Here is a 13,932-nt window from a genome sequence, read left to right as displayed (position 1 = left end):
TGCCTTGTCCTCCTGCTGTCTCCTGTCTTCTGTTCTGGGACGCCTGGCCTCCCGAGGGCACACCTGCACATTTCTGAAAACTCAGTCTGGGTACTGTCTCCTTCATGAGGCCTTCCCTGCTCTTCTCTGGCAGACCTCACCCTGCGTCCTGCACCCAAGGACTGTCCAACCTCAGAGCCTCAGACATGATTCTGCTCCTCTGCCTTCTATGTGTTATGATCACACCTGTACTGATCTCTGGCACCCAGCTCAGGACTTGGTATGTGGTAGGAACTCACTTTTTGCTAATTGAGTTCCTTTCTCGGAGATATACAGAAATGCAAGAGGCAGGGGGAACCCGAAACTCCGACCTGGAAAATGGATTCAGTTCCCCACACTTCCCTTTGATACGATGATAAATACATGTTAGTGAGTTTTAACTTCAGTGCCTCTTGCCTAAGTTAGGATTGATCGCTATTGGTGAATGAAGTCACAGCCGAAGGCATCTATAAAAATCAACTAACCAGGTCACCTGGCTGCCTTAGTCAGTGGAGTGTGCAATTCTTGATCTCAGGGTTGTAAGTTCGAGCCCCACGTTGGGTGCAGAGATTACTTAAAATAAAATCTTGGGGCACCTGGGTGGCTTAGTTGGTTGAGTGTCCAACTCTTGATTTTGGCTCAGGTCATGATGTAACAGTTTGTGAGATCAAGCCCTACATCGGGCTTCCCGCTGTGTTGAGCCAAAGATTCTCTTTCTTTCTCTCTCTCTCTGCCCCTCTTCCTCGATTGTGTACTCACTCCCTCTTAAAAAAAATTTTTTTTTAATCCTTAAAAAAAACGAGCACCTGTGCGGCTCAGTCGGTTAAGCCTCCAACTCTTGACTTTAGCTCAGGTCATGATTTTACGGTCATGAGATCAAGCCCTTCATCAGGCTCTGCACTGATTGTGGGGCCTGCTTAAGATTCTTTCTCCCTCTCTGCTCCTCCCCTGCTAGCACTCATGAGTGTGTGCTGTCTCTCTAAAAATAAACCAATAAATAAATATTAAATTAAATAATCTAAACATAAAAAAACCCCAAACTAACCAGTATCCTAATGAAACAACTCATATTTTTGAAATGTCACAGGTGTCAGAAGCCAGTGGGAAACTAGGCATGTTCTTTCCTGTAGCTGAGTCTAGTACACAATTTCTAGAGTCTAGTACACAATTTCTCTTGTCTGGACAAGCAATGTATCTTATCAAGAGACTGTATCTTATCTCACTCTTACCCTTTGATCCTAGTGCGTTCATATGACATATCCTGAGACACCCCCCCCCCCGTTTTAATATATACATTTTAAAATTGTTGTTTTTTTTTAATGTTCATTTATTTTTGAGACAGAGACAGAATGTGAGCAGGGGAGGGGCAGAGAGAGAGGGAGACACAGAATCCAAAGCAGGCTCCAGGCTCTGAGCTGTGAGCACGGAGCCCAACGTGGGGCTCGAACCCACAAACCAGGAGATCATGACCTGAGATGAAGTTGGACGCTTAACCGACTGAGCTGCCCAGGCGCCCCTAATATATACATTTTAAAATACAAAACACAGGTAAGTGCACAAAAGTGTATGCTCATGGCACTCTTACAAACTGGACACACCCATGTAACCAGCACCCAGATCAAGAAACAGCACCGCCACATCCCAGAGGCCCCTCAGGTCCACGCCCAGCAGTACTTGGTCACCCTGTCCCTGTTCTCATGTTTGGCACAGTAGAGGGAGTGTTGGCAGCTGGACAGACCTGGTTCTAGACACTTGGGCCACCAGTCACACCTCCCCCCTTGACTTTTAGTAGACATTTTACAGTATGAAGCAAGTCATAAAGAGACTTCTTTTTTTCATGGAATTTTTCTTCCCTTTGGGTTGCGTTTTTATACTTTCTGATAAGCCACACTAGCCTACAGTAACAACCCAGGGAGCAGCTGCTGTGCACGGGCTCTGTGCTACGTTCTACACGTATGCCTCACTTGATCTTGACAACCCTGTGAGGTAGGTCCGTATCCCTGCTTCGGGGCTGGGGGAGTGGAGGCTCAGAGGGGAATCGGGTGCGTAACCTGCCCGGCACCTGCTGCTTTATTTCACTGTGTTATTAAAGCCCTGAGAAGTACCCATGGGAAAAAATGGAGAAAAGAACCAAACACTGAAATGCAAACAACACTGGCTACGAGGCTTCCCTGTAGCTGGTAGCAAGAAGATCCCACAACTGGAATTGGTCCTGCCTTGCACGGGGCCACGTGACCGGTGGTGGCTCTTCCCAGCCCCTTATCCCTGACTTTGCAGTCCTGTCTCCTCACAGGGAGCTCAGCAGGGACCCAGGGTGCTGGGCTCGCACTCACAGTCCCTCCCGGACAGCCCTGGAGTTTTTTTTCACATGCACGGCCATTTTAACCTCTCCTGTTGCCCGGGCGGGCCCTGTTAAGCTATTTCAAATTTCTGGACAGAATATTAGGGCCCTTCCTTTTTCTACTCTCATGATTTGATAACATAGCCCCAGGCCCCAGAGGAAGTGGAAGTAGGATTGTATGGACAATGGTCAGATTTTGAGACAGAGGATTTCCTCGCCTGGTGGGGAGTGACGGCTGGTGGCGAATCCCCTTTGGCTCTCCACTCAGTCATTGGTGCAACTGAGCTCATGCCTCTGGTGTCAGCAGGGGCTGTGGCTCTAGGGCCTACCTGCCCCCGGTTCCCCCTCTCCTGCTGGCTCTTCCCAGTGTCCCAGCTCTGATAACTTTCCATCCCTTCGCAGGCCCGAGCCAGCTGTGGAACGGCTGTGGGGTGGGGAGTCCGGCTCCAAGGAAACACCACCCGGGCCCCTGGAGCTCCCAGGCCCTGGCAGACACAGCGTCTCCACTGCCTGTTTACACTGTTGGCGTCTGAGGGCAGGCGTGCCTGCCAGGAGGCCTCAGCGGGGGCACCTTTGGCCAACTGACCGCAGAGTTCTGGTCCCCAGCCTTTCTGGTGCAGAGACTGGATTTCCCCAGTTACCCAGAGGTGACTGGACCCCGGGTGGCAGGCTCCTGCTAACTCAATTTCCAAGAGACCAAGAGAATCTAGAACTCCAATTATTAATTTATGGTGGGGGATCTCCTATCACAAGCCTCCTTCAGAGCACCCCTTATTCCTGGTCTTGAGTGACTGCAATGGTGGCTTTGTGATTAGACAGTGCTTGAGCAGCCGGACATGAAAGGAAGCGGTCATGTGAGGGACAGGCAGACGCCAGCCACGAGCCCCTCCGGGGACAGATGCTGGGCTTCAAAACCACTTGTTATCCGTGTCCCGCCATGCTGTCTGCTCAGTGCCCAAGATGGCCTTGTTAACTCTGCCAGGTTTCCCTGTTGGACAGGTCTCCTTGCGCAGGTAAGTTAGTATCACTGGTTAAATGAGTTGGATGGATGGTCCAGTGGGCCTAGGGAACATAGTCTCCACTCATTATATGTGGCTGTCATCTGTCGAATTCCTGGAGGATAAGCTTTTATCTCCTTCACCTGGAAATCCTTGTCCCCTTATGCACTGCTTCTAAACACCTCTGTGCAATGTTTTTCTAAATACATCAGGGATACAGAAACCAAACGCTTGCTGAAACTGATGTACAGACATTTGCCACTCCTAGCTGTCCCAAATGGCGCTGTCTTCAGAGTTACTGGCTCCTGTGTCTCCCTCCCACTCCTGTCCTGGCATCTGTGACATAGTGGATGGTGGGTTGTGAGCCAAAGAGACCTGTTGGGCGTCTGGGTGGCTCAGCTGGTCGAATGACGGACTCTTGATTTTGGCTCAGGCCGTGATGTCGCCGTTCTCGGGATCAGGCCTCGCTTCCAGTTCTGCACGGACAGCGTGGAGCCTGCTTGGGGTTCTCTCTCTCTCTCTCTCTCTCTCTCTCTCTCTCTCTCTCTCTCCCCCTCTCTGCCCCTCCCCCCAAAGCATGCTCTTTCTCTTTCTCTCTCTCTCTCAAAATAAACTTAAAAAACCTAGAGACCTGCCAGACCTGGTTCTAGACACACCTGTGCCACTAACCAGCATTATGATGAGGCAAATCACTTCCGGAAGCCTCATTTTCCACATCTGCAAAACTGATGACAGTGCTTGCTGTGCCCACTCCAGAAGGCTGCTCGGAGGAGGTCGGTCACTCTGTATGGCAGAGAACACTAAAACCCTATCCGTGGTAGTATTGCTAACTCTGACCTAGACGTAGCCGGCTTTCACCAAAAAATGCACCTGTCTAGGTTTCTGAGGACAACTGTCCTCTGAGGGACCAGGAGGCCACAAGTGGGAAAGTATCTCATGTGTGTAGACTTTTGGGGGTCCTTTAGTCCCATTCTTTGAGGGGCGTGGCCATACTTGAGGACACGTGAGGGGCGTGGCCATACTTGAGGACACCTATGCGTGTCTTCTCCCTTCAAGTACTGGATGTGGTGTTGATGGTTGATATGACTTGTGTTTGGGGCTACACTGTCCCTGCTTGATTTTGCTTCCAGTGGAAGTTCCATGTGCTCAGGAGCTCCCTGAGTTAAGGTAATAGGGCAGGGACGTGGATTAGTAATTTTCGATTTTCTTCCTTTTTTTTTTAAACAGAGGAGGGGCGCCTGGGTGGCTCAGTCGGTTAAGCGGCCGACGTCGGCTCAGGTCATGATCTTGCGGTCCGTGAGTTCGAGCCCCGCGTCGGGCTCTGTGCTGACAGCTCAGAGCCTGGAGCCTGTTTCAGATTCTGTGTCTCCCTCTCTCTGACCCTCCCCCGTTCATGCTCTGTCTCTCTCTGTCTCAAAAAATAAATAAACGTTAAAAAAAACCAACAACAACAGAGGAACCTCTTTTCAAGGGAAATCTTAAACTCATAGAAAATGCTAAAAGCAAAGCTTCTCCGTGACTTGATGGTGGGAACCCAAAGCCTTCTCCTGGCCCAGACTCACAATTGGACTTAGGGCTTTCTGGAAAGCCCCTCTTGCCATCCTGTGTTTCCCTTGCCTGCCCCTCCCCCCCCCCCCCCCCCAAGGCTGCCCCTTCTGTGGGAATAATCACAGCTTCACCCACCTTTAATTGAATTTTGGACCTTTCATCTGTTAAAGAGGGAGTGAGGCCTACTATGCAGGATTCATTACCAGATCCAAACCAGAGAAAATATGCAATGTAAGTGCTCAATAAAATGCAGTTTCCTGCCCCCTTCCCCTGAGGCCGCACCTTCTACCCTCTTGGGCTCTCCCAGTCGCTCTCCAGTATTTCTTTCCAGCCACATTCTTTGAAGGCACCTTTTAGCACTTACCACACTGCATTGGAGATATGTGGGTTGTTCAGGGCAGCATTTTAAAATTGCATCCACCAGAGGCGCCTGGCTGGCTCAGTCATTGGCATGCCACTCTTGATCTCGGGTCATGAGTTTGAGCCCCAAGTTGGACCTAGAGATACAAAAAATAAATTAAAAAATAAATACATAAAAATGCATCCTCTGCTGGCCTGCATTCCTTAGGAGGAGGGAGTGTTTGGCTTGGGCCAAAGTTCATGTTCCACGGCTGATTGTTGGAATGAATAAGCGTCAATAGTATTCATCTTGCCAAAGTATTCACCTTAAATCTCCCAGGGCTGTGCACGCAGGAAATGAGGGTGTGTGGCGGACGTGCGTGTGTGTGGAGGGGTGGTGGTGGTGGTGGTAAAAGCATTGCCATAGTGGACAACCATGCCGGAAAAGTACTTTCTGAAGTGGCGAAAAATCTGAATTGGAGTCTCGGCGGCGCACTCGCAGACCCCGGGCCCCCAAAGGCTCTCCCTCTCTCTCACTCAGGGCCCCCGGCAGTCGGGAAGCGGGTAGGACCACACCACCTCCGCTGGGTCTGCTCCAGGCTGTGGCTCTGAACTCCCAGATCCCGCGTGCAGTAAAGTCCCACCCCTCATCAGTGATTCGTCTGAAACACAGACGTCTAGGCCGTTCTCACATCTTATTGGCTAGTGCTGTTGTCAGTCTGCGGGCACGGAGGCCTATGGGAAATGGAGTCTGGCAAAACCCAGTCCTTCTGGGGATCGCGTTTCCGCTTCCGGTGCTTAGTGGACGTCCGAACGCCAGGACTCCGGGTCCGGGCTGGGGGTTCGAGGGTCGTTTGGGGACGTTGCGCGGCCGCGGAGAAGGTGCCACGGGCCCCGGCCCCCCGGCGTCGCAGGGCCTCGGCTGGCGCGCGCCGCTGTCACCTCGGGCCCTAGCCGCCCTCGCCGGGTGGGCGTGGCCGGACCGAAACCCAGGGTCCCGCCGTCTCGGGCCCAGGCTCCGTCGCCCCGCGAGCGGCCCCCGGGCGAGATGCGGCCCTCGTGCTGGCGGCGCCCTCCTTCGCGCCGCCCACCGGACTCGGCGGGGAGGACCCTGGCCTTGTAGCCGCCGAGGCGACCCCGTCCCCAGGGCCCGCATTTACCCCATAAGGCTTCCAGAGAAGGTCGCCCGCGGAGCAGAGTAGCCTTCCGGTGTAAGTCACGCTCTGCGGGCCAGTCCCCCAGTCCACGGTCAAGGGGCTGAGCCCCTGTTTATTTCCTGCCAAACACCAGCCATGTGACCTTGGGCAAGTCTCTGGGGGTTCTCTGAGCCACGATTGCCCAGCTTTGAGGGAGTTGAAGTCCAAGTATTTCTTAACTTTTCTGCCAGCCCTGACATCCCGTATGGGTCTGTTTTTAGTATCTCTGCTCTTAGAGCTTGTAATCGTAACCAGGGTAAATTTCCCTGTTTGGGAGAGAGTTATTCCAGGGCTGAGGAATCCCGAGTGGGGTGACCAGCCAGAGGTGAGGGCAGTTTAGAGGTTGGACCCTTTGAATCTCTGAAAGGTTAGAGCCAGCGCCACCCGGTTGCTGCTCTCCAAGGTGCTGCTACCTTGTGCGCCCTCTCGTACTTGTCCTGCCACATTGACTTTGTCACACTCTAGTTCCGAAGACCAGTGGCTTGGGAGGGTGGGCGGCTTATTGTCCCCATTGTCTTCGCCAGTGCATCCTCACTCGTCAGTGTGGATGAGTGACATCTTCTCGGCCTCAAGTAAATTGCTGTGCAAACACAGCCTCAAGCCCTCATACTTTCCAATCAGATCACCCGCTCTTGACCCTCCTCTTAAACTTCTGGAGCTGCTTCCCCAGTGACACAGGGCCAGACTCCACGGGCAGCAGGACGTGGGGAGGGGAGGATACGAAGGCTCTTTTCTTTACCTCAGTCCTGCTGGGCTGACACTTGTGATGGTCACTAGCATTCACTCTGTAATGTATTATCTGTGGCTCTAGAATTTCGAGTTCTACTTAGTGACTCCTATCTGATGGTAGCTCCCCGTTGAGGTAAAGGAAGAGCTTTGAGCTTCAGAGCCCAGTGGCAAGGTTCTTCCGTGAGCTGAACGATGGCTGTAGCTGGGGACCCACAAGTCCAGACTCCTCGAGCGCGAGAAGAGCTTCAAAGAGTGAAGCTGGAAGACGATTCCCACTGGGAGCAGGAAATTTCCCAAAGGAGCGACCCTGGACCAGAGACCTCCTGCCGGCGGTTTTGGCATTTCTGCTATCAACAAGCATCAGGACCCCGGGAGGCCCTCCTCCAACTCCGGAAGCTCTGTCATCAGTGGCTGAGACCAGAGAAGTGTACAAAAGAGCAGATCCTGGAGTTGCTAGTGCTGGAGCAGTTCCTGGCTGTCCTTCCTCGGGAGATCCAGTTCTGGGTTAGACAGAAGCATCCAGAGAGTGGAGAGGAGGCCGTGGCCCTGGTGGAAGACTTGCAGGAAGAGCCTGGGAGACGGAGACTCCAGGTGAGCAGCGAGAACCTTGTTCTGGGTAAAGTAGGGGGAAGTGGGAGAGTGCCCTTGGTTTGCCAGCAGTGCGGGTGATGTGCCGTACTTTGCTGTTCGTGGCAAAGCGGCATTTGCTCATTCCCTGGGCCTGGTGGCTACGGCTTTCCTTCCACGCTCAGACGGACTCTTCAGAGAATGTGAAACAGTGCTTGCTCTGAGTGTGGGGCCCTGCCGTTAAGTAAGAGAATTGCTTAAAATGGCTTGAACACCACTCCGGGCGAGGAGGAGCACACAGAAGGACAGAAAAGCTAGGGTTTGTGGGTGGGTGGGTTGGTTTTTGGTTTCTTTTTGGAGAACAGCTCTCATTCGTCAGCAGCCAGCCTGACGCAAGTGGCTTCACTGGTCTTTATGGCCAGTATTGCACCTTTGGGTCCTACTGAAAAACAGCTATATTTTTGGTTGGCTGAGTCTTGCCTCAGGAGAGCTGGTGGGCAGATTGCAGTGAGCCTGGGATCCAGACCTTATCTGTTAGTCTTTTGCACATCCACACTCCTTACTGGACTGCAGTGATTTGCAGGAGACTGATTTCCTCCTTTGCTTCTTTGCATCTTGGGATAGTTAAGTTTTAGTGCCTACAGAATTTCGACCCCTCTAGTCCTTGAACAGGACCAGGAGGTATGCTCAGAGGAGAAGGAACGCTTAGGATCAGTACTAGCTTCCCAAGACATCCATCTCAAGCAAGCACAGACAGGATTCATGTGTCTGTTACAGGCAGTGGTGAAGAACTCACAGCCAGAACCGGAAGAACAGTGGCATCACAGTCCTGAAGAGGAACTCCCAGCCTTGCACAGGAGCGGTAAGAAGCAGCAGTCTGGGGAGAGGGTGGGTAAGTTCCCTCAGAGTGCCGAAGGTGGGAGGATGGGGCAGGTGAAATGAGGCTTGGGGGATCCTTGACAGGTACCTCCAAAGGGAGGAAGGGCCTTGGTTGGCATGTTTTGTAAAAGTACCCAGCGGAGCCTGTGGTACCTCTCCTTGTGTGAGCGAGGTTACTGTCCCAGTAGGTTGGGCACAGATTTTAGGTCTGGCTGGTGGAGAAAGCACAAGGTGGGGTCAAATCAAAGCACAGTAATTCTCAGGACAGGTACATGTGTCCCAGACCAATTTGGACGATGCAGATGTGTTATCAAAACTGAAGAAGAAAATCATGAAACTGCATCAGTAACCTGGATGGATACGGAAGGGGAAAATTGGGAACTCTCCTCATTTTGGTTTTTCACCAACTTTCTTTGCTGGGACAGAGCAGACACCAAGAGAAGGGGGAAGACTCTTCTGTTTCAGAACTAAGTTGGGCCCGTCCTCAGGAGGAGTTGAGAAACATGGTCTCCTCACGGCTCCTTTCTCTTCCCCACAGCCCTGCCTGGTCCTGGAACTCTGGGTCTTTCTGTGGAGGAGGGCGGCGGTGACCAGGGGATGATGCACAGCCCCCAGGTGAGCCAGATCTTTCTCTTACTTCGGACACCTTTCACTATCCAAGTGGGGGCCCTTTGCCACCAACTCTTTTGCTCACCAGAAATGCCAAGAGAATTTTACCCAGGGGAGGAGGGGGAGGGGTGGAGGGGGTTCTCAGTAACTTTGTAGATGAGGCTCCAGAAGTTCACCAGCCAGAAAAATGTTGCCAAAACCCCCCTCCGTATGGAAGGCAGCACCACAGCTGAGGTGGTGAGGAATGGTATTAAGTCATTCTTTTCCTTGAGCCCGAGATTGTAAGATCATGCAGATTGGCACGTTTGCCTTAAAAGGAATAGTTACTTCCTTCTTTCCATATCCGAGTCTTGCCCACATGGTGTGCAGGACTGTGGAGGCGTGGAGGGAACAAAAGCCTCAGGGTCAGAGAGTCCTGCGTTCAAATCCTGGCTCTGCCACATACTGACTGTATAACTGAGCAAGTGTGAAAATATCTGGCACAGCACACCTGGTGTTCCGTAAATGTTAGTTTCTTTCTGGCTTTTCTTTCTCTCCCCCGCTCCCTCTCCCTGTCCTTTATTGCCTTTAAAAGTCAAAGAAAACTCACTTTTTAGTTTCTCCTCAGCCTTTTTTGTCACCTGCCCTCTGATGAAGGCCGTATAGGGAGGCATTTTGTCCCAAGGCAGCACCTTTTGAACAGGGTGTTGTGTTTTCCCAGGAGTTGGTGACATTCGGCGATGTGGCCGTGTACATCTCCCAGGAGGCACGGAGGCAGCCAGGACCTGGATGGAGGAACCACCTGGAAAGAAGTTGGGAGAAATCTGCAAGTGAGGTCTCGCCGGGTAAGAGCGCCGTTTTCCTGTACAAAGTTAGCCGTGGCGTCATCTGTAGTGTTCACTACTCCAGACCTTTTTGGGATCATATTGTTCAAAGCCCTCAATTCTGCTTGAAAAGAGACCCATAAACTAATACCAAAGTCAGTGCTCTCAAGGATGAGTTTCTAGAACCCAGAGAGAATATTGTATTGACATTTACTGACCATCTTAGGAAGACGGTCAGTAAAGCCTCTGGTGGGAGCCTGAATTTTATTTGTTTCAGGACAGATGTACGTGCATGTGTAGGTCTAGATTTGGGCCTGGATTTTTTTCTTACTGTTCCCTCGCAGCCTGAATACTACTTTTACCGAGGCTTCCCAAGAATCCCTTCAGACTTTAAAAAAAAAATTAATAGTATCTCCCCTCCCTGGCATATAAAGTGGTTGGGATGAGAGTCACCAAACCACTGTATCTTCTGTGTGTCTCCCTCTGCAAACAGATTTGCCAACCCCCCTACCCAGTGTCAGCTCCCACGTGGAGCAGGAGGAGGACCCACGGAGGCGTGATCTTCGGTGTCCCGGAGAGGAGAACGCCAGCGACTCCGCAGCGGGCGGGGGGAGAGGCCAGCCTGGCCACGTGCCCGTCCTGAGAAAAGCCAAGATGTGGGACGAGCTGGAGTTGCAGGGCCTGGAGGATGAGAAGGTGGCAGGGGTGCACTGGGGCTATGAGGAAACCAAGACTTTTTTGGGAATTCTTAGTGAGTCTTGGATCCACGAGAAACTGCGCACCTGCCATCGGAACCGCCAGGTGTACCGGCTGGTGGCCGAGCGGCTGCGGGAGCGCGGCTTCCCGCGGACCCTGGAACAGTGTCGCTACCGGTTCAAAAACCTCCAGACCCACTACCGCAAAGCCAGGAGCATGCACGCCCCGGGCACCTGCCCCTTCTATCGTGAGATGGACGCCCTGATGTGCCCACGGGCCGCCACCCCCCTTCCAGAGGTGGCAGGGGCTCTTCTTGGGCACAGGGCCTGTGATGTGGAGCATGCAGAGCTTCAGGGGCACCGCTGGGGACAGGAGGAGGCAGTGCTGGCTGAGGCTGTGTTGGAAGGCATGGCAGAGAAGCAGGGGCCGGACCCCGGCCACACAACAGCATCTGTAGAAGAAGGGCATTTAGGAGCCGTCACAGAGGATTCTGAGGGGGAAGAACTGGGGGTCGAAGAAGTGTCTGGAAGCCCTGGAATCCCAGCCCTGTTTCGGAGTCCTGCTGGTAAGTCCTTGTCATGAGCAAGCTGGGAGGGCCCTCGCTGTCAGCGGGGTTTGGAGAAAAGCTCGCCGTGACCAGTTATTTCGGGGGTGCCGTGGGGATTCAGGGCACACTGTAGTCGTCTGGAAAGGGCAAGGAAAGGCTATTTTTATGTACAAATGGGACAGCCCTTTGTTCCTGTGTACGGTCGAGAAAAAGGAAGAACCATTATGTAAGAGTCATGCGTATAAGTGTAAAAATAAACGTGTGCATATTGTCGGATCGAGTCCCGTCACAGAGGAAAACCCGCTTGACTGTTTCTCCGGAAATCACCGAGATGCTGTGGCGGGAGCGGGGGTCTCCCGCTGTCCTCCGCACAACCAGCAGCACCGTCTCAGCTCACCTCTGTACCTCTCCTCCAGGTGTGCACTGGGGCTACGAAGAAACCAAAATTTTCCTGGGGATTCTCGGTGAGCCCTACATTCGCGAGAAACTGCGCACCTGCCATCGGAACCGCCAGGTGTACCGGCTGGTGGCCGAGCGGCTGCGGGAGCGCGGCTTCCCGCGGACCCTGGAACAGTGTCGCTACCGGTTCAAAAACCTCCAGACCCACTACCGCAAAGCCAGGAGCACGCACGCCCCGGGCACCTGCCCCTTCTATCGTGAGATGGACGCCCTGATGAGCCCCTGGACCCTTGCCAGCACCTTTGATGCCTTCGAGGTGGCAGGAGGCCTCCTGCGGAATAGAGGGGGCTCCGAAGAGAACCGGAAGGCCGTGCTGGAAGGTGTGACGGGAGACGGTAGCGAACCGGCAGAGGAGCCCCGAGAGGAGCCCAAGAGCCGTGGCCCCCAGGCTCTGAGGGGGAATCCCAGTGGTAAGCTCTCCTCCCCACAGCGGCCACAGACAGTGGGAGAGACGAGGGCCCGAGGGAAGCATTAGGGACTGTGAAGCGGGAGAGATGCTTCTTGTCTGTCACTCTGGAGTGACCTCCTCAGGTTAAGACCGATTTCTTAGCCAGTAGTGCAGGGTGACTCACAAAGACAACGTTGAGGGTCTTGCCCTGCTCCCTGTCTGCTTTTAGTAACAACATCCTAGAAATAATATTAGTAACCATTATAGGAGGAAAGAGAGGTCCGAGTGATGTCAAGTTCCAGTTGTTTGTTTCCATCTAACATACCCTGTGCGTATTACATACAACAGTCTGCCACCGAAAGACTTCTCTGTTCTTGGGCAAACTGGTTAAACACCTAGGCCTCCACTATCTCATCTGTAAAATGGACACAGTATCTAGCTCACTGGGCTGTTATGAGGATCCTGGTACATTGCTGGCCCTCAGCAAATGTTCCTTTTCATTGTCACCATCATTGTACTTACTGTTAAGATAGATGAACACCTTGCCCTGTACTCCTCACTTAAGGGGGCACATTTCCTGAGTCATTCACTAAACGATTTCTTCTGAAAACCACATCTTTCTGGTAGGTGTTTCCATTCTCATTTCACCCACCACGTCCAGATATAAGAACAGAAGGCAAATTGCATAAGAACTCCATGTCCCTTCTTGATTTTCCTCAAGTAGGACTTCCAGTCCGCCAGCCAGACGGGGTCTCAAGGCCAGAGAGAAGTGAAGAGCTTTGGAATGACGATCCCCGGGACTTCCGGAAAACTTCCTGTGCAGGTGGGAAATGAATGAAAACGAGCGAAAGCTAGTATTGCACCAACAAGGAAGTCAGATCTGGAATTCCGAACACGGACAAGGCAGCACTGGGCGAGGGCTGGGAAAAGAACCCACTCACTTGGCCTTCCCGGTTTATTATGCAGGGGTGCTGAAGCCACAGGATGTGGGAGAACAGAAAAGCAGGTGGCAGCCAGGAAAGCCTGCTCTCCTGAGTTACCGTGGCTTCTAGATAGATATAAACAAATCCTTAGTGTTGATGATTTCCCTCCTAAATTTCTTTTTTTAATGTTTATTTTTGAGAGAGAGAGAGAGAGAAACAGAGACAGAGAGATAGAAGCGAGCCGGGGAGGGGCAGAAAGAGAGAGAGGGAGACACAGAATCCGAAGCAGGCTCCAGGCTCTAAGCTGTCAGCACAGAACCCGACACGGGGCTCAAACCCATGAACCGTGAGATCGTGACTTGAACCAAAGTCGGAGGCTTAACCGACTGAGCCACCCAGGCACCTCTAAATTTCTTTTTTTTTAATGCCCCCTTTATTTATTAAGTAAACATCTACCCCCAATGTGGGGCTCGAATTAATGACCCCAAGATAAAGAGTCACATGCTCTACCGACTGAGCCAGCCAGGCTCCCCTCCCTCTTTTAAGTTTCTATCAGAGTTTTAACTATAATTAACTATCACTTAACTAGATTAACAGAAAAAGTGAGCCCTGGCAACCCCAAATTAAACTACAGTCAGCCTTAGCTTATTGCAGTGGTGAATTTCTCACGGTTAAGATGAGCTTCCCTCCTTGGTTGGGCCCAGTTATTTTGTTGGAAGTTTAGGAGATCCGATAAATAGTACTGCTCTTCCCCCGCGCAGATTCCAGACCAACCAAGAAACGTAAGAGTAAGACGCTGAGATCAAATGACAGCTTTCTAACTGTAAAGCCGTTGGGTAGTGTGGCTCAGATGGGTGGCCACAGTGGGCTTCCTCACTGAACCCCAGTTGGA

At 52.3% G+C, this 13,932-nt stretch overlaps 2 protein-coding genes and 1 long non-coding RNA gene across 5 annotated transcripts in view; 1 reads left to right on the top strand and 2 right to left on the bottom strand.

The window, feature by feature from the left end:
- Window positions 1-1,488: 1,488 nt before the first annotated feature.
- LOC123582467 lies at window positions 1,489-6,052 on the bottom strand. 2 transcript variants are annotated; one of them, XR_006704392.1, is made up of 3 exons: window positions 5,571-6,052; window positions 5,270-5,402; window positions 1,489-1,534 (listed from the first exon to the last, which is right to left on the bottom strand). It is a non-coding gene; the product is annotated as an uncharacterized LOC123582467 (long non-coding RNA). The 2 variants fall into 2 exon arrangements; XR_006704393.1 differs by lacking the exon at window positions 1,489-1,534 and adding an exon at window positions 4,724-4,765.
- A 27-nt stretch (window positions 6,053-6,079) lies between these two features.
- Window positions 6,080-13,932, top strand: part of LOC123582462 (zinc finger and SCAN domain-containing protein 29-like) — an 11,139-nt gene continuing 3,286 nt past the window's right edge. The window contains exons 1-7 of one of the 2 annotated variants that reach the window (XM_045448661.1): window positions 6,080-7,760; window positions 8,514-8,598; window positions 9,154-9,230; window positions 9,925-10,048; window positions 10,521-11,288; window positions 11,687-12,139; window positions 12,839-12,940. In XM_045448661.1, the coding sequence (XP_045304617.1) occupies window positions 7,362-7,760; window positions 8,514-8,598; window positions 9,154-9,230; window positions 9,925-10,048; window positions 10,521-11,288; window positions 11,687-12,139; window positions 12,839-12,940 (2,008 nt within the window). In that variant the 5' untranslated portion in view covers window positions 6,080-7,361. The remainder of the gene's footprint in view (window positions 7,761-8,513; window positions 8,599-9,153; window positions 9,231-9,924; window positions 10,049-10,520; window positions 11,289-11,686; window positions 12,140-12,838; window positions 12,941-13,932) is intronic. The other variant, XM_045448662.1, reaches the window with a different exon arrangement.
- WDR73 (WD repeat domain 73) overlaps window positions 12,735-13,932 on the bottom strand; it is a 27,985-nt gene continuing 26,787 nt past the window's right edge. Inside the window, exon 9 of the transcript XR_006704391.1 lies at window positions 12,735-12,932. The gene's annotated coding sequence lies outside the window, so the exon portion shown is untranslated. The remainder of the gene's footprint in view (window positions 12,933-13,932) is intronic.

The sequence above is a fragment of the Leopardus geoffroyi genome, chromosome B3, assembly GCF_018350155.1.
Source record: "Leopardus geoffroyi isolate Oge1 chromosome B3, O.geoffroyi_Oge1_pat1.0, whole genome shotgun sequence".
NCBI classification, from domain to species: Eukaryota; Metazoa; Chordata; class Mammalia; order Carnivora; family Felidae; genus Leopardus; species Leopardus geoffroyi.
Note: the sequence above shows the minus strand (reverse complement) of the source record. Positions and strands in the feature narration are given on the sequence as shown.